The following is a 22,053-nucleotide window of genomic DNA, read 5'->3' on the forward strand; positions in this document are numbered from 1 at the left end:
TCAAATGGCTGAAACAACCTATCATTTAAAAACTATTTTGGAGCATCCCCCCCCCCCCCCTCTGTCTATGATAACGTATGGGCGAGAAATTTTATCCTTAAACCATGAATGTTTACTATAAATAATAATTCTAAGATTGTTTATAATATGTTAGTTCTTTTCAGACTTAGTGTACAAATTCATTTATACGTACAGCTTTAATTGTTACGTATAAGGTATAGCGTTTTAATACAAGGCGACAATTTTGCTATCCCACGATAGCTGAGATTCGTACTCACCCACCTACTGAAGAGAGTTTAGGAATATAGTTATTATTTTGTTTAAATGGAAAAATACGTGATTCAAAATAGAAAAATACGTGATTAAATGGATTCAAAATAGATGTTAGGATCATTGTCTTACCAAAATTGTTAAATACTGTTGTATCATATCATTAGTTAAATGGATAGATATGAGACTAATTAACTATATGATCTAAGTATATTGTCCTATTGGTGCAAGTTACAGATGTAGGCATGTCGAAAAGCTGTGTTTCAGAGGGATTTCATTAAATTGGGGAGTTTCAAAATTTTATTAAATTTGATTTATATTGAATCTTGAATCAATAGTTGCAGTTTGATGATACAGAGAATCATAGATAGGAATGCGAGGCTCAATAAATTAATCAAGTTGTCTGGATGACAGTTTTCAATGTGTATTAGACAGTATTAGTACTTAGAAAAGTATTTGTAGTTACAAATAAGCTTTAGTGTAGTTTAAAAAATATTAAAAGAAAAGTGACTTGCTTACTTGATTTAGAGCTCCTGCTGATGGTCCAGCGTGGAGAGAGATGTGACTCTTCGTCTCCATTCCGGACAGTCCTGTGTAAGCGTGACTGCTTCTCAGTGCTGATCATGAAGAGGTACCGGGTAATGCTGTCCCTCCATCAGAACCGGGGTCTTCCACGGAGGCGCTTCGAACCATGTTCAGGGGGATCAAAATTAAAAAGTGTGCTAGCGGGTGCTTCTGCTGGCATGCGAATTAAGTGGCCTAACCATTGTAGGGTTCTTACGGTGAGCTGACGAGGGTTGGGGGTCTGATCTGTTAGTGTCAGCAGTCCGGTCTTTGAGACGAAGTCGTACCACTTGATCCTTTCGATTCAAATTAGGAAGTTTGTATTGGCCACATCTATAGCATCATGAACAGCTGCAACACTTGCCGGCCTAGTTTCACCACCGTAGCGAAGGACTTGCGTTACGGTCTTGTTGTAGTTCCGTATTTTTTTCAGCTGTTGTTGGGCTTTGACCACACGGAACGTCATCGAGCCATAATAGAAGCGGCTTCAGCGATGCATGACGAGACTTACCGAAGGTCTCGACAGAATCCCTTGATCTTGAATTAAAATTTAATAGTTGTGAGCATCAAGTCATGGCTAATTGTTGAAAAGTCAAGACAGATAGTCCGATTGAGTGAGAAGAAAAATCTGACATTAACCCTCATATTAGTAGGATTGTATAAAAATGATGTTAGTTCATTTGTTAATAGATAAGTCTGTCTACTCTCCGTCAATGTGTCAGGTTTCAATTGAGCCGTTATCTGAGACGGCAGATCTAAGTAAAAGACATAACTTCAATAGTATTCCCTAATACGTTGAATGGTGGTGAGTTTGCGGAATTACCTGCCTGGTCGATGATTATTATTTTTGTTTTCTGCCAGCTAATATGTAGTCCCACTTCCGATAGTGTATGAAAGAAAAGTACTTGAAAAGTATTAGTACTTAGGAAAGTATTTGTACTCGGCTGCTCTTATACTCTTACTTATGACTAATTTTTAATGTGTAATTTTTAAATTAGAGATATTCTGTTTTCATAGTTAATTGTAACTGAGTCATTTAAATTTAATTATTCAAATTGATTTTATTATTTAAAAATCATTGTATTTTAGGTCTAATTACATATGACATTATTACCAAATATAAACTAAGCGTAACGCAAAGAACCAATCAGGTGAAATTTTCTTTTTGCTTCATCTTTTCTTTTGCTTTTTATGGCAATTGGCATTTACCAAGTGATATATAGCGATCGCAAATTCTGTCGGTCGGTCGTTCCCGGTTTTTCGGAAAAATTGGAAAAATGAGGTATTTTTAGCCTACAAACGGCTGATCGGATCTTAATGAAATTTAATATTTTGAAGGATATCGTGTCTCAGAGCTCTTATTTTCAATCCCCACCGGATCCGTTGACATTGGGCGGAGTTGGAGGGGGAAACCTAAGATCTTGGAAAACGCTTAAGAGTGGAGAGATCGGGATAAAACTTGGTGGGAAAATAAAGACAAGTCCTAGATACGTGATTGACATAGCCGGAACGGATTTGCTTCCTTTGGGGAGTTGGGGGGATTCGGAATAATTAGAAAAAATGAGGAATTTGTAACTTACGAACATGTAATCAGATCTTAATGAAATTTGATATTTAGAAGGATCTTTTTCAAAGCTCTTATTTTAAATTCCGACCAGATCTGGTGACAATTGGGAGAGTTGGAGGGGGGAAACCGGAAATCTTGGAAAATTTGAAAATTGAGGTATCTTTATCTTACGAACGGGTGATCGGATCTTAACGAAACTCGATATATAGAAAGATCTTATGTTTCAGATGCTCCATTTTCAATTCCAATCGGATCCGGGGACATAGGGGGTTGGAGGTGGGAAACAGAAATCTTGGAAAACGCTCAAGACTGGAGAGATCGGGATGACACTTAGTGGGTAGAACAAGCAAATATCGTAGATACGTGATTGACGTAACCGGACTGGTTCCGCTCTCTTTGGGGGGGGTTCCAGTGATTTGGCGAGTTTGGTACTTCTGGACGTGCTAGGACAATGAAAATTGGTAGGCGTGTCAGGGACCTGCACAAATTGACTTGATAAAGTCGTTTTCCCCGATTCGACCATCTGGGGGACTGAAGGGAGAAGGAAAATTAGAAAAATCAGGTATTTTTTACTTAGGAGGGGGTGATCGGATCTTAATGAATTTGGATATTTAGAAGAACCTCGTGTCTCAGAGCTCTTATTTTAAATCCCGATCGGCATTAAGCCTCTGATTTTCCCTTTAAACCAATCTATTGATTCTTAGAATTTTGCTATAGGTTATGCCATACTAGCTCTTGGCTCTTCCGACCTCGTCACAAGTGCCATATGAGCTCTTAGCTCTTGTCTTCCTTTTTTCTTTTATTTCTTTTTGTTCCTTTCTTTTGCTTTTTTGACTTCATTTTTTTTCATTCATTAAGACACGTTTCCTTTCAGTTTAAGTTTATGTTTATTTTTCGTTTACGTAACAATCCATAAGGCATTCAGCTATTGGTAATAAATAAAAGAATAAAAATGGTTAGTAAATTGGAAACTACGATTATAACGCTTTTTTTCAAATTTCACAGGGGGATACATGAGGGAACTGAAAAGACTTTAACAAGGCCTGACATTTTCTGAAAAATGCACAGCACAATAGAATTTTCTCTAAGACAAATGCAAATCTACATTGAAGGAGTTTGTGATTATCGATTTCAAGATGTAGACAATATTTTAATTTTCATATTATCAATCAAAATAAAATGTCGATTTGGCAGCCAGATTATTAGTTTTATTTTATACTAAATTGAAGATTCATGTATGATGAACGCCTGTTGTTGTATGATATATGTGATTTTATACTTGGTTTCCCTGGCAGTCTGATAATAATTTTACAGAAACCTTGATATCCCTGATTGAAATGATAAATGTATTTACCTCAAAATTTTTTTAAGCTTTGAACACACTGGTGACAAAATTAAAGACGCCGAGAACGCATCTGAGAACACTGTTCATCTCTTATAAGAAGACCACCCACAAGTTGTTTATCATAATAGCTATGGCATTACACACTGTTTGATACTATCAACGTTATTATTCTGCTGGGCCCCGTGCGTTTAAGGAAGAACAGGATATAGCTGTGGCAGAAGTAAATAATATTGTGAAAGTGGGATGGGATACCCGCTGGTGTATATTCACAGGTAATTAATGCTCATAATTTCAGCAAAAAAATGATTTAATGCCATCCGAAATTGTCCTTTTGGGCCTTCATTATGGTTTATTAGGTTATTTGGTACCTTATCTTATTGTTCAGTGCTTCCTGTAATCTCTCGCAGAACAATACGGTGGGTTGTTAGTAGACTTGTAGGGATGTTCTTTTTTAAAATTAAATACAAGAACAAGGCTTTTCAATTGAAAATAAGGAGCAATATTAAAACTTAAAACAAATATAAATTATTTCGTTTATGAGGGGGGTGCGATCCATCGTCAATAATTCCCTACTTACGCTAAAGTTCGAATTTTGTTCTAATTCTTTAAGGATGAATTCTGAATCACAAAGGGTGTTTAATTAGAATAAAGGGTTCTTTTGGAAGTACTAAAAAAAAACTTCAGTGTAAAGAGCGGGGTATTGACGAGGGGGAGAACCCCCTCATGTACAACATTTAATGGTTATATTTGTAGAAGTAAAATAGTCAATAGTATTATATATAGAAAAAGTAAACAATTTTAATAATGTGAGTAAAGTATGATCCGAACACCTATAGAAAGTATCCCACAATTTGCGAGTTACAAGAAAAAACTGTCAGCCCTTCACCATCAGTTTATCAAAATTAATGAAAAATAGTTTGAATTAAAACAGTGAATATTTAAGGTAATTACAGACGATTGATGGTTTCAAGTCAAATCTTGAAAGTTGGTTTAAGATGCTGACCAATCGCTTCTACCCATAAACAAGGCCGCATCAGGGGGAGGGCTTCGGGGCTTTTAATCCCTCCCCCGAAATGTTTGTCCGACTTGCAAAAACGTAATTAAAAAACATTTTTAAGGTCTATTTTCCTCCCCTTCCCCCTCCTGAACGAAAATCCTGTAAACAGTCTCGTCCATAAAGCAAATCAAATTCACTATGAGATTAATTTTTTTTTGTGAATTTATCAAATTTTTTATGGGAAAAATGTAATTTTTTGTTGGATTCATCATGTTGGGAACCTAAAGCTTCGTCTAAAAAAAAAAAAAACAACAAAGAGAGAAAAAACTCAATGAAAAACAACAAACAAGAATTACTTTTCAGTCTGAAAATGTAATTTTCTTAAATATCCTATCGTAACTAAAATATTCTGAAGTTCAATTAGCATTTGAATTAAATAAAAATAAGTTTTTAGAAACTTTGCAACCGAATAAAACTGAATGTCATTGCAGGATTCTACACTGAGCATAATTCAAATTTTTCAATGGGTAGAGTGGGCTTTATATGTGCCAAGATGAGCAGCATCAAAATTTCCAAATGCTATCCAGTCGCGGTTCTGGTCTCTCTTGCGCCAGTGGCAAAATCTAACAAAAAATTTTCCGGTGTTTAAATCTTACTTTACCCTCTGTAAAATTATTAACTAAGTCGTATCAATTGAATGACAATTTTGATTACTTTGTTGCTTGAAATTCGATTAAAATTTATTTAGTTCGGTCTACTAGATTCTATTTTCAATGAATTGTTGTGAAGATATGGGGAAAATGAAAATTTCGCATTCAATTAGCTTCTACTTACTGCTAACTGTGCCCTCTACGTTATCTTAGTAAAACTAAGAATTTAAAAATTACAAAATGGATATAAATCAAATACAACCGGGGCAAGCTGTCCTGAGCGCCGTGGCTGGGGTAGCGCCGCGGCTGAGTCACAGGGTGGGGCACTCACTTAAGATCGTTTTTTTTTTTTTTTTTTTTTTTTTTTTGTTTTTTTTTTTTGCTTATATTTGAATTAGGAGGGGAAAATATGCCGATTTCGTATTGTATTCCCTCTTCACCAGTATATCTCCATTTGTATAGAAACTATCTGCCCCTTTTCACTATGTTAACGATGGACGAAGTGTGGTTCTCATCTGCAGTACATGAGTACCAGCTTTTGTCCTGTTTCTTCCAAGATAGTGATTTTTTGTAGCGGGTGGACCATGGACACTAATGTTAATTTTTATTATTATTTGTATATATATATATATATATATATATATATATATATATATATATATATATATATATATATATATATATATATATATATATATATATATATATATATATATATATATATATATATATACCAGTTTATCTCGTCAGTAATCCTTCAGTGGGAATTACTCGCTGTTTCCAATATCTTATCTCTTAACATCATATCGTATCGAATTTATGGTTCCTATCTTCTCTCATGTTTTGCTATTTACTTTCTCTCCTCTCCCTCCCCCTCCTTTTCTGTTTTCTTTTTTATCTGTATCCCTGAATCTGAATAGAAAATGTCCCTTTCACTTTGTTAATTATGCACAAATCGGTGTTAGTATCTACAGTACACCAGTACCATCTTTAGTTCTGTTCTTTACAAAATAGTAATGTGTACTACATAGTGACTTTTTACGGATTATACTTTCTTGAAACTAAAATAGTGGGGGGTGAACCTTTATATAATGCTAGTAAGTAAATTAGTTGTTTTTTTCGTTAGTAATCCTTTGGTGGGATGAACTCCTTGTTTTCAGTATCTTATCTCTAACATTGCAATTTGAAGCTCGTATCCTCTCTCTGGCTTTACTATTTACTTTCTTTCTCCCTTTCTACTTTGCTTTCTTTCCTTCTGTCTATGTTTCTATATCTGTATGATGACTTTGCTTCATGACGGTCTTCTTAACTACTTTGATGAATATTTGAACACTGATAGCCTATAATAAATTGTTTATAATTCCGTTAGCCTAAATTAGTTCTCATTTTACTGTTCTTTTTCAGGTAACTGTCACCGCTTCACCATTAGTTTATCAAAATGAATAAAACGGATTTTGAATCAAAGCAGTGAATATTTAAGGTAATTACAGACGATTGATGGTTTTAAGTCAAATTTTGAAAGTTAGCTTAAGGTGATGACCAACCACGTCTAACCATAAATAAGGCCGTATGCAGGGGAAGGGTTAGTGGGTATGAATTTCCCCTCTTGTTCTATATTTATCCGTCTTGTTAAAACGCAATAAAATACATAAAAACACATTTTTAATACGTTTTTTTAACCCCCTCCCTCTCCTGAACGAAAATCCTGGATGTGGTTTTGTCCGTAAAGCAGATCAAATTCACTATTAGATTAATTTTTTACGAGTTCATCAAATTTGCTCACGAAAAAAAGCACGTCTGTCGGATTCGTCGTGTTGGAAACCAGAAGCCCAATAAAGTGTTGTGCCGTTGGCAATTGCTACGCAGAAGAACGTAATTGAGCTGAACGTAATTCAAAGTTGTCAACGGGAAAGGCGAGCTTTATGTTTGCCAACATCACAAATTTCCAAATGATGTCCAATGGCGGTTCTGGCCTCAGGGGCAAGAGGCCGTTATTCCATGACTATCTTAGTTCTTCCCTAGGATGGGTGGATGATAAGACTTTCTATCAACAACTGAAATGACACCATTTTTATACAAATTCGAAAAATTACCTGCACGGAATTTGTTTTGTATATTAGAAAGTATTTGGTCACGTCTGTTTTTACTAGTCAAATATGCGTCATTGACGCTTCTTGGCAATAAAGGTCGCAACGTTGGATCGATAAATCGGTCTTCGAAACTGCAGCCAAGCATCTTTCAAACAAGTTCCAAGTTCTACTATAAAAAAATGGTTGCTACTGCAACTGCTGAAAATTATCGAATGATCACATCCAGGGTTGCCACCTTTAACACGAATGTGCTATTTTAGCACTGCTTGAGTCAAATTTTTTACTACCATTGAAAATCGTTCTGTAGCACACCAGTTTTATTAATTTCAGTACTTTGGGAACTCTGCATCTGTCGACGGAAATTATCAAACGTCATTAATATTTCTGCTTCGCAACTAAGGTTAACCCTGGTTTACTATTTGCTGTATTTCTATTCTAAGCTGAGGTGAAAAGTTCCAGACTTATTTGGGTTAAATATTAGAAAAAATCGAGAATACATTTTTTAACGAAAAAGACATACAATTAGTACTTCTTGATAATATAACAGAGTATTTAGCTGTTAAATCCAAAATACAGCAATTCTCATAAAGAAGTGATGAGCTAGAAATATATTAAGTAATTTGGAAGTCCAACTTCCACCTTTTCTTGTCAATTTTATCGTGATGATACAACCCCGCAGATATGAAATCATTTGATTCAGAAAATCTCCGTTGCCTGATTTAAATATTGTGTATATTTTTGTATGTCTTTTCTATGGCTTTGGTACTATGTGACGTTTTTCTTACAGATTTTTTTTTTTGATGTTTGAATAATCAACCAGAAGAAAATAGAAGTATTTATTTTCTTTAGGACGTCAATGTGAAAAAATTGGATGCATGCTCCATAGTTAAAAGGTATGATTTATTTTTGTTTGTTTCGATATATCTCTGAATTTATATTTTTGTACCCTGATATAAAGGGGCATTTCTATAATTTTATAAGCTACAGTTTTTTGTTAGAGTATTTTAATGAGAAATTCGTTTAGAAAGTAGACTATGAAGTTTTTAGAGAATCTTGTTTCTGACTAGGGATAAGAAAATCTGTGAAAATCTTGCCTTCTCACTTTACAAAGAATTTGGATCAATTATATTAGATTTTTTAAATGTTTTTCTTTTGACTTGGATAAAATAAACAGGTTCTTATCAGAAAATTCCTTGTTCATGATATTACAGTTTAACTTGAATTACTGTTCAGAAAACTCAAACACAGATTATGTCCAGAGGCTGTTTTAGGAGTGGGACAGAGGGTCACCTGCCCAAGGCATGAATGTCAAGGGCGGAAAGTTTCAAATAAATAATATATTTGAAACATAAATTTGAACATAAAAAAATAAAGCAGATTGCGCGGTTACTTAATGAAAGTAATTGATAAATTATTAAGCAATAGATTAAAATATTCGAAATAGTTAAATAATTAAAATAATTATATTATCTAATAAATAGAAAAACAAAATTGTTTGCAGATGAATATTCTGTTAAAACTTTGTCTGAAGATCATGCGGGAGACTGAGGAGGGACTATTCAATATTCTGCCCCGGTTGCAAGAGAGGCTCAGAACCGCCACTGCTTCCGTCCGTATTTCCCCTTATCATCGCCTAATTAAGTTCTTTCAGGTTCTCAAGTTCATCGTGTTTTTTTTTAGGTATTTTTTTTCTTTTGTCTTCTCTGTCTTCCACTTTTGATGTTTTTACTCCTTGCTATTTTTTACTTGCTAATCTTCAAATGTTTTCCATTTCGATTTGTATTCGTTTTTCTGTGTTACTCCGTGTTTTTTGTTTACTATTGTGCAGCACATATAACAATAAAAAATAATATTTATATATATATATTATATATATATATATAAAGATATATATATATATATATGTTATATATATATATATAAAGATATATATATATATATATATATATATTATATATATATATATATATATATATATATATATATATATATTCTCTCACTCTTCCTACCTCTCTCTTACTCTCTTATACACACATACGTCTGGTTGTATGATGACTTGCTTCATGACGGTCTTCTTAATTGTATTGAAAGAACAATTGAACACTGATATTAACCTATTTTTCAACTCTAGTCTTTGTTGCTCTATATTAGTTCTAATTCTTGTGTTTTGTTTCAGGATCCTTGGCCATTCACATGTTAAGACCTGCGAAAAGGAGCCTAGATTAAAGCAGCGAATAATCATATAGCTCATAAGAAATGTATAAGACATTGGTAGAAATCAGCTGATTGCTGTGCTGATTTATAGTTGATCCTGTTCTGATCTATAGCTGACCTTGCTAGAAATCAGCAGATTGTTGTGCTGACTTACAGTTAAACATAATTTGAGTGATTACTTTCAAAGAATGACCTGATCTGTTAAAAGTAAACACCATTTTAGTCATTTTGTGAAATTGTCGTTCTGGTATAACTTGGATTAAGGCCGGGAGGGGTCAATAAAGTGGACTTTGAGACTATTTTATGTATGTGAAAGTGAAGATTAACGCGTTTTTTTCTTTTTTTCTTTTTTTTTTATTTATTTTTTTTTTTTTTTTGTGAATTCCAGCTCTTACTTGGCTAAGAATTGTAATTACGAATCTTGGAATGATACGAAGTATGCTTCTTCCCATAATTCAAAAAAGGGGCCCAAGCGTTAAAGGTATTGCGATGAGGAAAAGAGCACCTTGGGCAAGGTAGCAAAGACACGGTTTGTCTGATAAATTTTCTAATCTGCCCATGAAAACCATGGAAAAGCTTTATGTTGCATGTTTATAAAATGCTATTCCAACCTGGCTGTTTGCAAGACGGAACCGGTATATGGGGGGCATGGCGACATTGGCAAAACAGACTAAAAAAATAAAATACTAACGATTTAATACTCAAAGCCTTACTGACGATGCCTTTAGAAATCCCGCCTTATGGTTTAATTGCGACGAGACAATGATTAGGTACGATCCATCTTTGCCTTTTTTTTTTAGCACAGAGAGGAACTGAAAAACTCGTTTAAAAGTTTTGTGAACGAAAAGGATGGGCCAAAGGTGTTGGCATGTGTCAATCTCAAAGGCGATTCTCCCCCACTGGTAGTGTACAAGGGTGAAAAGATAGACAAAATGTCCTTGAAATGGTTCCAATAGGTGTAAAGGTTTTCCATAACAAATCAGGATGTTTCTCAAACAGATGGAAGACATATTCTATCCATAGTTAGTTGAAAAGGGTCACGAATAGGTTGTTTTGTCTATGGAGGGTCTCACTAGTATTGTATCTGTAGTCATCAGAATTTGCCAGAGAAAACAAATTTTAAGCTAGTGTGCATATTACAAAGTACTACGCACATTTTGTAGCTCTTACTTGACTTCTGGCTCCTGCCGGGCGCTGCTCGGTTTAGAGAGTGACGTATGCCTCCTATCCAAAGTCGTAGATCGGCTTTGCGAGCAGATGTGGTGGCAGTTGAAGCAGGTGTCTGAACCATTATAAGGTTTGCTCGGCTGCTTGAGTCGAAAACCGAGCATGCTTTGTGAGCTGTTGAAGCTTCTCATTGAGCAGCAATTACGAAGCACTTTGGGACAGGTAGCGAAAGAAAAGGGTTTGTCTCATAAATTTTCAAAAGATGGGATACCAGGGGAAAGGTTCATGGGCAACTTTTTAAAACGAAACAATGACCTGACAGTACGTATTGCGGAACCGACACATGGGGGGAGGGCGACCTTGACAAAAGAGAGAATTCTCAATTTTTTCACTACTCAAAAAGAGCAACTTCTGTAATGCACAGAAATGGGCCTACGAAACAACATAACAGCCAGGGTCCAATAACTATAGGCCAACCACTTATACAGAATCAAATAATAAAAGAACATTTTGGAGCAAGCTACATTGCAGGACTTCGTCTCAAATGACGAACCAATGTTATAGAAATGACCAGTCTGTATGAATATTGGAGGTCTGTTGAAAAGGAGTACTGATAGTTTGAGATTCTATACCTATGCAGTCGATAACACGAACAGGTTTTAATTTGCTGGAAGGGCTGCCAGCTGTACTGCTAATTGATATCCATGAAACCACAGCGTCATCAAATGAGATATTTGACAGGGATATCTCCTGCACTAATCAATGAGGTAATGCAAGAGAGCCTGTGTCAAACTTTCTCCATGTATGCTTCTTCTATGTCGTCGATTTTAATTTAGTAATTTGTAGCTCTGTTTCACATGAGCTTAATTTCATTCAACTTCGAAATCAGACAGGGTTCATGTTTCGTAACTTGCTTTGCCTATTCGTACTTAACGACTCCTGAGGAGCCCAGCATCAAAAAGACTAAAGATTCGACTCAGAATGGTTGTGCAATACTTGCTTTAGAAACAGAAGTCACTGTTGATTTGATTTGTCTGTACATTCCCCAACCATTTCTTTGGACTCTATGCTGCGAGATTGTTGATTTTCTTTTGCATAATGTTTAAACTTACGAGTTTAAAGCAAGGAACCGATGTTAATATAAAAATTGTTGGTGGGGCAGGTCCACTTCATTTAGCGACTTTATGTAGACACTCGTAAACTGTAAATGCTTTGGAGGGGGTTCATTCCACTGGAAAGTGAAACTTGGTTTTTGTTGTTTGAGTTAGTGTCTTTCTTCCTCCCGTTTAGTTCACTTATAAAAGGTTAGATTTTGCTGTTGTTTTCTTCTTTGTTTCTTTTTGAGCACTGAGGACAACTTGGCGGAGGTCCTTATCGAAATATTTGCTTGTTTTTCATATTTAGCTACTGGCTGATAAATTCCACTGGACGCTGATGTTAACATAAGAAAAAACAAAGAATGTATTTTTTCTAAATTCTTTTTCCATTTTATTTGCTGAACTTTTTTGTTTTAATAAATAATTTCTCGGTTTATGTTTAGTAGTCAAGATAGTGATATTTTGGTAGTGAAACGGTGCTGCCTAAGTAAAGAGTGATAGTACTTCAATGCATTTTTATCTGATCATGACACTTTTCATGGTAGATGCTTTGGAGGGGGCTCATTTCACTGGAAAGTGAACATTATATTGTCCTTTTTAAAAGACTTAAATGATTGGATAGAGATCAGCCACCCTCCCCAAAGACACTTGAACGAAATTCTGATCCCTGGGAGACTCCAATTTCATCAATGCAGGTAAGATTTTATTAGATCTAGGCCTTTACATCTACTACCTGTGTTATTAGTTTCCTCCATCAAAATTATATACGTTCTGAGACCATACTGGCTATGCATGATGTATGAAAACAAAGAAAGGGAATAGAAAATGAAAAGAACAAACAAATAGGTGAAAAAGCGAGGATTTTATCAGCCAGTAGCTAAATAAGAAAAACAAGCAAATATTTCGATGGAAAATAAAAATGACAACTTTGATTCAGCTCTGGCCCAGCATATATACGAAAATCCTGACCATTTAGTTCTTTTTGAAGAGGCAACTTTAATATCTACCGTAAATGGTCTACCGCAATCTTTTAAAGAGGCAATTGAGATAAAAAAACAACAACATATAAATAGAAATTTGGCTATAAATAGAGACACGGGAGATATTTCCTTAAGCCCAATTTATAATAATTTAATATTAAAAGACTATGAATACTTTCGCCCAGTCTAATTTAAGACAACCTGTTCGCATATTTATTGAAAACAAAAATTGTAGACAGGCGAAAAATGTTGCAAGGCAAAGGATACTTATTCAATCTAATTGGTAACTTCTCTTTCATTGATTTAAACTTGGTTTTTGTTGTTTGAGTCAGTGTCTTTCTTCCTCTCGTGTAGTTCACTTATAAAGGTTAGATTTTTCTGTTGTTTTCTTCTTTGTTTCTTTTTTTAGCACTGAGGACGACTTGGCGGAGGTCCTAGTCGAAATATTTGCTTGTTTTTCATATTTAGCTACTGGCTGATAAAATCCTCGTTTTTCACGTATTTGTTTTTTCTCTTTTCATTTTTTATTCCCTTTCTTTGTTTTCATACGTCCATCAAAATTTCATGGTTCCGCGTAAAAAATACCTTTTTTATATCAAAGAAAAGAGCAGACACATGCTTATTATAGTTTAGTGAATCATTAATCTCTAAAATTAGTGCAGCAGTAGCTTGTTCTGTGGAACGACCCGACCTGAATCCAGACTGACTTTTATTAAATAAATTTCTTAATCGAAATACAAAACAGTTCTTTTGTGAATAATTTTTTTCTAGAACCTTGTATATTGGAGAAAGAATAGCCATTGGACGATTGTTGCCTATATCTATCTTATTATTTTGCTTATGGCCGCTTTTTAGATTTGTAATTACTTTTCAGAATTTACCGAAAGTAAAAGAGGCCAGAAACATGCTAGAATTTTCAGATGACGTTAGATATTTTTTATGTGAATAAAATGGAGATTCAGGGGTTTCCAGTTCAACAGTAATACTAATATGAAGAAAATAATCTACAACAAGATCCTTCCCCTTCGATTCAACACCATTTTCATTTATGGTTACTTCTGGGTGGGGTGTCTTAGTATTGTTTTCAGTTTTTTCTTGACTAATTTTCATGTAGTCCAAGGTGAATCAGGTTGTTTGGGCGAGGTTCTTTTCCGGTATGTACTTTTAAATGGGCAATGAAGGTCCACTTTTTCATTCAGAATTCAGTTAAGTACATCTAAGGATGTATTTTGATCATTCTCATTAGTAACTATCTACACTGTTAAGATTACGTTTCAGTTCATTTGTATTTACTTGTGAGAAATTTCTCCTCTTCATAGGATTTTTTTATTGGCTATCTTTTATGCTCTATAATCAGACATTAGAATTCAATGGTCATACGTATCTTCCGTAACCACGAATGCAGCCTCACATGGATGAGGTGCAAAAATGTTATCAATCAGAGAAAAAGAAGAATTTGTTATTTATGTCGGAATAAAAAATATAGGGTTCATACCATGAAAAGGGTTAAATTCTAAGAACTGAAGGACATATTGGTCAATTCCTTGCTGGCTTGATGGGAGGCATCCCATTAAGTCCATATTAAAGTCCCTAAGGATAAAAATGGCATTTGAAGATGATATCACACTTAACGTATTTTCAAATTTGTCAATAAAGTTTGCCACCCTAGATGAGGGAGGACGATAAATTACAGCAATTAAAAATTTATCATAAAGCTTTCAAAAATCATCTTAGTATTCTGATATAGGAATTCTTCTTTCATCCGTGCCGGGATATAATTTTCAAGTAGTATTGCTAAACCACCTTGCTAATTTCGAGTTCTGCTTACAAGAAAAAATTAGAAATCGCAAATATTAATTTTATTTGCCGAATTCTCATCTAAAAATGTTTCACAAAATCCAAGCATATCCGTAACCGATTCAAATAAAAACGAATTCGGGTGCAGCTTGCCTACTCTTCCATCCACGACAGTTCCAAAAAGGTATTCGCCTCATATTTGGATTTGTATGAACTATTTCATGAGAAAGCAAATATTTATGTGGGGGGGGGGGGCTAAAAAAGAGTTTTGAATTTCATTATTATCATGGGCTAGGGTCGTTTGGAATACTTTAATAAAAAGAACTGGATTTCTTTCAAATTCATCTTGCATTATTTTCTTGTTTTATTTTGTAGGTAGGCTGGTATATTAAATCCTGTTAATACAAATATCACACATTGGGCCGGCAGTTGAAGGGAGACCTAGCGTAATCCTAGGCCTATTATTGGTCATTACAGGTTTGTTTTTTATAGTGGGTGACTCTCATTAATCAGCAAGATTTGACGTCTTGTACAAGAGTTCTCAATCCCAATCCTATTGCGTTCAACTTGTTGTGTATTCATGCGTATAAATATTGTAGTTCACTGTGAAGGATGCCCACAATAAGCAACTTAGCTTGGAAAAGGTTTATTTAACAAAAATCCACTAGAACCATCAAAACCTACAAGAATTATCCGTTAATCAGATTTCGGTGCTAAGCCGTTTTGTTAACTAGGCTATGATTTCATTGTAGGGAATAATGAAATCTCCACGAAGCTGGGCAGAAAGCCAGATTTGAATGCTGAGCAAGTGGTTGGCTTTGGAGAGTACCTGGTTAGTCGAAAGACGGTGCGACAAGCCAAAAGTATCGCCAATCTCCTAACATCATTGGAGTACCTTACCACAAATCAGTATTTTATCCCTTTGGTTTTATCAGTATCTTCGCAACCAGTCATATCTTCTGAAAATCGCAACCTCTTAGTCCGTGTTTGCGATTTACTTGGCAATGAAATTCAGGTGTCGAAAGTCAAAGCAAATAGTATCGTATCTACTGATGATAAAGTGGAAGTGAAGAAGGACATTGCTCTCTCTGCAGAAGGTAATAACTTCAAGTTATCACTTGACGGAGATATGTCTGTGGGTTTCTACACTGCAGAATTATCGGTCGATGTTGTTGGTGATAGCCCTTTTATTGGAGCTGACAAGTCTACAGTTAGTTTCAAAGTTGTTTCAGAGATAGCTGTCACTGGCCAGTGAATTTCATTGCCAAGTAAATCGCAAACACGGACTAAGAGGTTGCGATTTTCAGAAGATATGACTGGTTGCGAAGATACTGATAAAACCAAAGGGATAAAATACTGATTTGTGGTAAGGTACTCCAATGATGTTAGGAGATTGGCGATACTTTTGGCTTGTCGCACCGTCTTTCGACTAACCAGGTACTCTCCAAAGCCAACCACTTGCTCAGCATTCAAATCTGGCTTTCTGCCCAGCTTCGTGGAGATTTCAAAAATACCATTGAGTACCAGAGTTGTAACTGATAGTCCTCCTTCAAACTGAACATACTTGTTGTCAACCGTGTCTGCTTGAACTACGACATCTTCTATACGGTCATAATATTGTTCAATATTTCCAGGGAAATTGGAAGCAATATGAAAAGCGTAGCCCAGACTTTGAGCCGAATCATCTTGTTTCAGAATCCTATCCAGGATTGGGCGAATTTTTTCAACGGGTGTAGATAGATTAAATGCTGCCAATGATTCAACAATATAATATAGATCAGCCATGGAACTTGCGTGGTTTAGTGATGATATGAGGACCTCTTGAATTCGATTGTCAGCTACAACCCCACATTTTGGTAGAACAGCAGCAGATTTGGCAATATAAAAAATATCTTCTGTTTTAACATTATTCAGTGCTTCATATTTCAATAAATTGCAGGATTGCTCTAGGTAAGCTTCTGGTGAAAGATCCAACTTCTGAAGAGCTGAAGATACTCCATAAAGTGTACTAAGATCTTTGCAAGGGATATAACTGATGAGAAGATTTTTAATTCTAGTAATATCGGTCTCATGTATATAACTTGTAGCAGAAATCGAGCTCACAGCTCTTAAACACAAGAGTAATGCTGAGAAGGTCTTCACAAAATCAAAATTCTTCATTTTTGGAATGAAGGGAAAGCATTTGTAATACTTCAGACAATTTGCCAATGCCATTTGATTTAGCTGTCCTTATGACACCGATTATCTACTAAGCTTCAAACTCTTGATTTTCTTTTTTAAGGTTTTTAAATGTTGTAATCCCCTGTGAAAATATATACAAATATTTTTTGCAATTACTCGTTTTTGCCCTTTAAGCAATTTAATGAAAACTTATCCATCCATAAAAATTTTCAATTTTTCCTCATAAGTGAAAGAACGTCATTGCAATACTGGTGTTTTTAAAAACGACGTCATTCATATATATGTTTTTTTTCCAAAATCAAGGCTCTTAACGAATTTTCTCAAACTCCTGACATATCTGGATTGTAGTTTAGGCCAGAATACTAATTTTACCCAAAAAATATGGAACCGTTTTCGAGAAAAAATAAGTACATAAGTGCGTAAATTATTTCTCACTTATAAAGATACTATATGTATTTGCATGCAAATAGCATGTATAATTTATAACACTTAAAGTTGCTTATATTTTTCAGAGTACATTCGTCTTTTGCGAAACCGTATCTGTCTGAGTTAAAGTGTGTATGAGACCTTTGATGAGTTGGAATAAGCGTCTATAAGAAAAGAAGACATAACTAATAGGCTAGTTTGAGCCAATACTTCATATAAAAGACAATTTTAGGTCTACTGTTACAAATGAAAATTATCTAAAATAAAGCAAAGTATTCTTATTTTCTGATGCAAGGTAAGTACCTGATAATGGACCATCTATGAAATGGTCACGCTCATATAGGCTAAGCTAAACAAACAACTTTCAAAATATTTGAAGAGTTGATTTAGTTTTGGAAAATTTTTCTTTTAGGGACTTCTTGGTATCATAAAAAGTAGTTGAAAAAAGCAAATGAAACCACAAGATTGAATTCAGGGGCTAAAATATACCTAGGAAGGTGTTGTTATGCTACAATCTCTACCCTTTTCTTATTGCTAAGGGTTAGAAGGTTGTATATGTGATAGGCCTATGTCTGGTAAAATTCTAGTTAATTGACTTCTTGCTATCTCAGAAAGGGTTTAGGTTAGGAGAATGAAACTTTCAGGGATGACTCTACAGACTAAAGTATGTACCAGGAAGGTATTTTGAAGCAACTACCTCCACTCCTAGAGCCCTGACCTTTGACAACCTTTAAAAATATGGGTGTTATAAAAATGAAACCTTGCAAAATAGATCTTCTGCTTAATTGAAGTACAACAAAATTGTTTTCAGCTTCATAACTTTGCTCAAATCCATTTAATAAGGTCTTAAAGATATGCAAATACATTTCCTAAATTGTGAAAAAAAACATTAATATGGCTCAAATACCAGGAATTGCATTTTCAGAACTAAAGGCAGAGAAAAAACAACTAGTAACTGAAAATTGAGGTAAAATGTTGTTTTGTCAAAATTTCAATAGGTATAGACATGTCATGCAGGCAAATTTCAGGACCCTCTAGAGGAAGGAGGAGTAGAGGTGGGTACTTTAAAACACCTTCCTGGGACATACTTTAGCCTGTGGACCCATCCCTAAAAGTTTCATTTTCCTAACCTAAACCCTTTCCAAGATGGCAAGAAGTCAATTAACTAGAATTTTACCCTAGTTTCATAAAACCATCATAGAAGGAGCACTTTTTTGTTAATTTCTCATCAACTGTTTATTATAGAACATTGAAACATATGCCATTAGATACATCTCAATGAGAGGAAAACAAGTGTGTATTATTACATATAGCAAGATTCTGATGATCATGTATTGTTTTCTTGTCATTATAGCAAGATTCTGATGATCATATATTGTTTTCTTTTCATTATTAGAGAAGCACATTCATTTCTGGTTGACCCCCCTCCTCCATGAGGCAAACTAAAAATGTATAAAGTGGGCTTGTTTACAGGTAACATGACCTAAAGAGCAAAGCATAATAGTCCATGAGCCCTGCAGGCAGTGGGGTAAGATCTTTATTCTATATTTATTCAACAAAGAGTGATAAAAAAAACAAAAAAAAACAAACAGAGTTTATTAAATGGATATAGAATACAGACCTTGCCCTGCTGTCTGCAGGGCTCATGGACTAATACACTTTGCTCTATAGGTAATGTATGTCAGGTTGGCCAAGTAGAAGTGGGTTCAAGAGTAGGCCAGGCGACATGGATAGGTAGTGTTACCTGTGAGCAAGCCCTTTCCATGCATTTTTAGTCTTGTTGAAGAGGGATTTTAGAAAGCAAAAAATGGATGTTCTTCTTTAATAATGACAAAGAAACATTATGTGATCATCAGAATCTTGCCATATGCAGTAATATGCACTTTAGAGTACTTGGAACAAATGTAAACATGTACCCTATTTTTTTATATAACTTGAATCAAATCATTAAACCTTGTTTTTGCTGTTTAAATTATCAAGAGACACTAAATATGTTTTAAAAAAGATTTATTTTCATTTACAAGAGGATTCTGTTACTATTAGACTACTAGTTTCTTCCAAAACAACTTGAAAAAAATCAGTTAAATGCAATGAATCACATAAATTATCTGTGGCCCTGAGCTAGTTAATTGACAGAATTTCAATATCTTGGAGCTTCAGAGCTCCTCTATGAGTCAACTCTAGAGGCTGGAGAAATTTTATTCTGTCAGACTTTTTAACATGACCTTGTCCTCCTGTGCCTGGTATGCAAAGTAAGGCAAGTTGGTCTTTCTTACAAATTTGACTTTGACTTTTCCATACTCTCCTAATGTAAAGCTTCTGGCTTTTGTTCTTCCAAACATCAAAGGGTTCCTTGAAGCTCACTATAACCCAGGATCCAACAGTCGATTTGGCATGTCTTTCTGGTACTTCTGTGCCTGAGTCAGAAGAACTTGAGCCTTGCAAGTTGTAATCCTCAAGTTCAGCACTGGTTCACTTTTTTTCTGATTTGTGCCAAACTTTTCTGGTTGACTTTCTGACCACACACACCAGTTTTCTTTTTTTCTAGGATAAGCCATATTGGTAAATATTTTGCAGTTCATATAATTGACTTACCAATAAAGTGAAAATACCACTCAATGCCTTTTTTATCTTTGTATGAGTTCTTGGTTGTTTTTGACAAAATAATACTACATTTCCTCAGCTCTGTTTTCAACAAAATAATACTACATCTTCTCAGTGCCAAAATTATTTATAGTTGGGTTAGTTAGGTTAGATTTGGTAAAAAAAAGTGCTTAAATTTGCAATAGAAGCAATTATTATATTTGTAAAGAACATAAAAAAGGCATTGAGAGGTATGTTCACTTTATTGGTAAGTCAATTATATGAACTGTGAAATATTTACTGTCCTTTTCTTCTCTCCAGCAGAACATGACTGTGTGTTAAGTAGAAGCTCAACTGGTTTTTCTACCAGCATTAAGCACTCATAATCTGACTCTTCAGATGGCTGTTCCCTGACTGTGCCAGTATCCTCTGACACTCTAGCCAACAAGACTTTTAGCCTTTTTGTGTGCCATGGCATACTGTATTATTGTTTCTGTCTGCCAAACCAAGATTGCCTCTGGACCAAACTGAATTTCTCTAAGATAAGAAACTAAACTGTCTTGAAGTTCACCACCGTTTTCATCAGGTGGTAGATGAGTAAGCACTATTTTTGGCCTTAATAGATATGTTCCACACTTTTCAAACCAGCTCTAAGGAGAGGTTTTCTGGAGCATTTACTTCAATCAACATGAGAAGAGTGTTTAGAAGCTTTGGAAACTGATTTTTTCAATGGCACTTAGATTTCTCCCTGGTCCCATCTTCTACATGTCTAGAATTTCTCTCCACTTTTGTTTAGAAGGAGAAAAAATGCAACATCAAGAGGCTATAGAAGATGAGTTGTGTTTGGTACCAGGAACTTGAAAAGAATGTCTTTTTCATCACATAGTCTTAGTATTTCTGGGGACAGGTGGGATGAGAGGTTGTACCAATCCGTACTATTTTCTCAGATAGCCAATGACAGTTGGGCAAACTAATCTTATTGAAGAATCTTCAAAAGTGACTCCATCAACCAGACTGTGTTCTATTGTACCATGCATCAGTTGGGCAGCCAATGATCTAGGCATCATACAAATGGATTACCCTGTAGCCCACATAGGGAGGAACCACTATACCACTTGCTATAACTGTCATCATTAGCAAAACACTTGCTTTTGAGGAGTTAATCACCTTTTCTGGATACTTCATGCTGCAATTCACAAACACATTTTTCTTCCCCAACTTGTCAGTAAGATTCATTTTATCATAGTACATGATATTTTGCTGAGGAATTCCTTCTATGTCTTTTGCATGTTCCTCAAAACTCACTAACTGAAGCTTCATTCACTTTTGCTAAAGCTTTTTTTTATGTTTGAAGTCATTCTTTCTGACAGTCTGCCTCTGTTTCTTTCTAAAATGTTCTTTACCTACTGCATGTCTTTTTGAGGAGGAATTCCTTCTATGTCTTGCATGTTCCTCAAAAACTCCCTAACTGAAGCTTGATTCACTTTTGCTCAAGCTTTTTTTTGCATGAGGTCTCTCTGACAGCCTGCCACTGTGTCTCTCTAAAAATTTCTTCATCCACTGTATGTCAGGAAAATTGTCATTGAATCTGCCAGATTATCGCCCTGTTAATCTAGGTGTTACTTCACAAAACACCTCAAGTCAAAAGCTATCATGGGATAGCCCATATGTCCAAAAGTCACCAAGCTTTTCATGTGTTCCTCTTGAAACTTGTTGATCTTGGGGCTCTTCCCATCTTTAAGATTTTATATCCTTTTTTCTTGCACTATGATGTCTATAGACGACACTTTTTGGGATTTGTCACCAGCTTCTATAAAAGAAACTGTGGTGTCAATGGTAGCTAGAGCATGTTCTAGGGCATCATTGTCCATCTGCATTCTTCTTATGCTCATGTCTCTTGATTGAGGACTTTACAACCTTAAAAGGACAGATTTTTAGTAAAAGAAAAACAAAAATTGTCTGAGTTGCTTAATTCCATTTTTTAAACAAGTTTGCCCTGTATGATCCCTGACATAGGATATTGCATCTTCCCCATGACTGTGGCTTTGCTACAATTCACAGTCTAGATCTACATAGCCTAAGCTGGGCTATTTTAGTTAACTATCAAATCTACATTTGTGTTTGT

The 22,053-nt window shown here is 35.1% G+C and overlaps 3 protein-coding genes across 12 annotated transcripts in view; 2 read left to right on the forward strand and 1 right to left on the reverse strand.

Moving 5' to 3' along the window:
- The window catches only part of LOC136031740 (RNA-binding protein 4.1-like), a 52,705-nt gene extending 40,308 nt beyond the window's left edge, over positions 1-12,397 (forward strand). For 5 of the 10 annotated variants that reach the window (XM_065711447.1, XM_065711453.1, XM_065711448.1 and 2 more), the window contains 4 exons: positions 3,773-4,018; positions 6,798-6,873; positions 8,271-8,376; positions 9,660-12,397. The gene's annotated coding sequence lies outside the window, so the exon portion shown is untranslated. The remainder of the gene's footprint in view (positions 1-3,772; positions 4,019-6,797; positions 6,874-8,270; positions 8,377-9,659) is intronic. The other 5 variants (XM_065711451.1, XM_065711454.1, XM_065711455.1 and 2 more) reach the window with 5 other exon arrangements.
- Positions 12,398-15,881: 3,484 nt separating this feature from the next.
- Positions 15,882-16,914, reverse strand: LOC136032369 (uncharacterized). The gene has a single exon (XM_065712692.1). The coding sequence runs from the start codon at positions 16,896-16,898 to the stop codon at positions 15,882-15,884; it is 1,017 nt and encodes a 338-aa protein (XP_065568764.1). The 5' UTR covers positions 16,899-16,914.
- Positions 16,915-17,501: 587 nt separating this feature from the next.
- The window catches only part of LOC136031741 (protein transport protein Sec24A-like), a 48,954-nt gene continuing 44,402 nt past the window's right edge, over positions 17,502-22,053 (forward strand). The window contains exon 1 of the mRNA XM_065711459.1: positions 17,502-17,640. The gene's annotated coding sequence lies outside the window, so the exon portion shown is untranslated. The remainder of the gene's footprint in view (positions 17,641-22,053) is intronic.

Source organism: Artemia franciscana, chromosome 10, assembly GCF_032884065.1.
Source record: "Artemia franciscana chromosome 10, ASM3288406v1, whole genome shotgun sequence".
NCBI lineage: Eukaryota > Metazoa > Arthropoda > Branchiopoda > Anostraca > Artemiidae > Artemia > Artemia franciscana.

Bases quoted from the DNA above. Each gene is read 5' to 3' on its own strand.
- LOC136032369 (XM_065712692.1), bottom strand. From the start codon at position 16,898: ATGAAGAATTTTGATTTTGTGAAGACCTTCTCAGCATTACTCTTGTGT.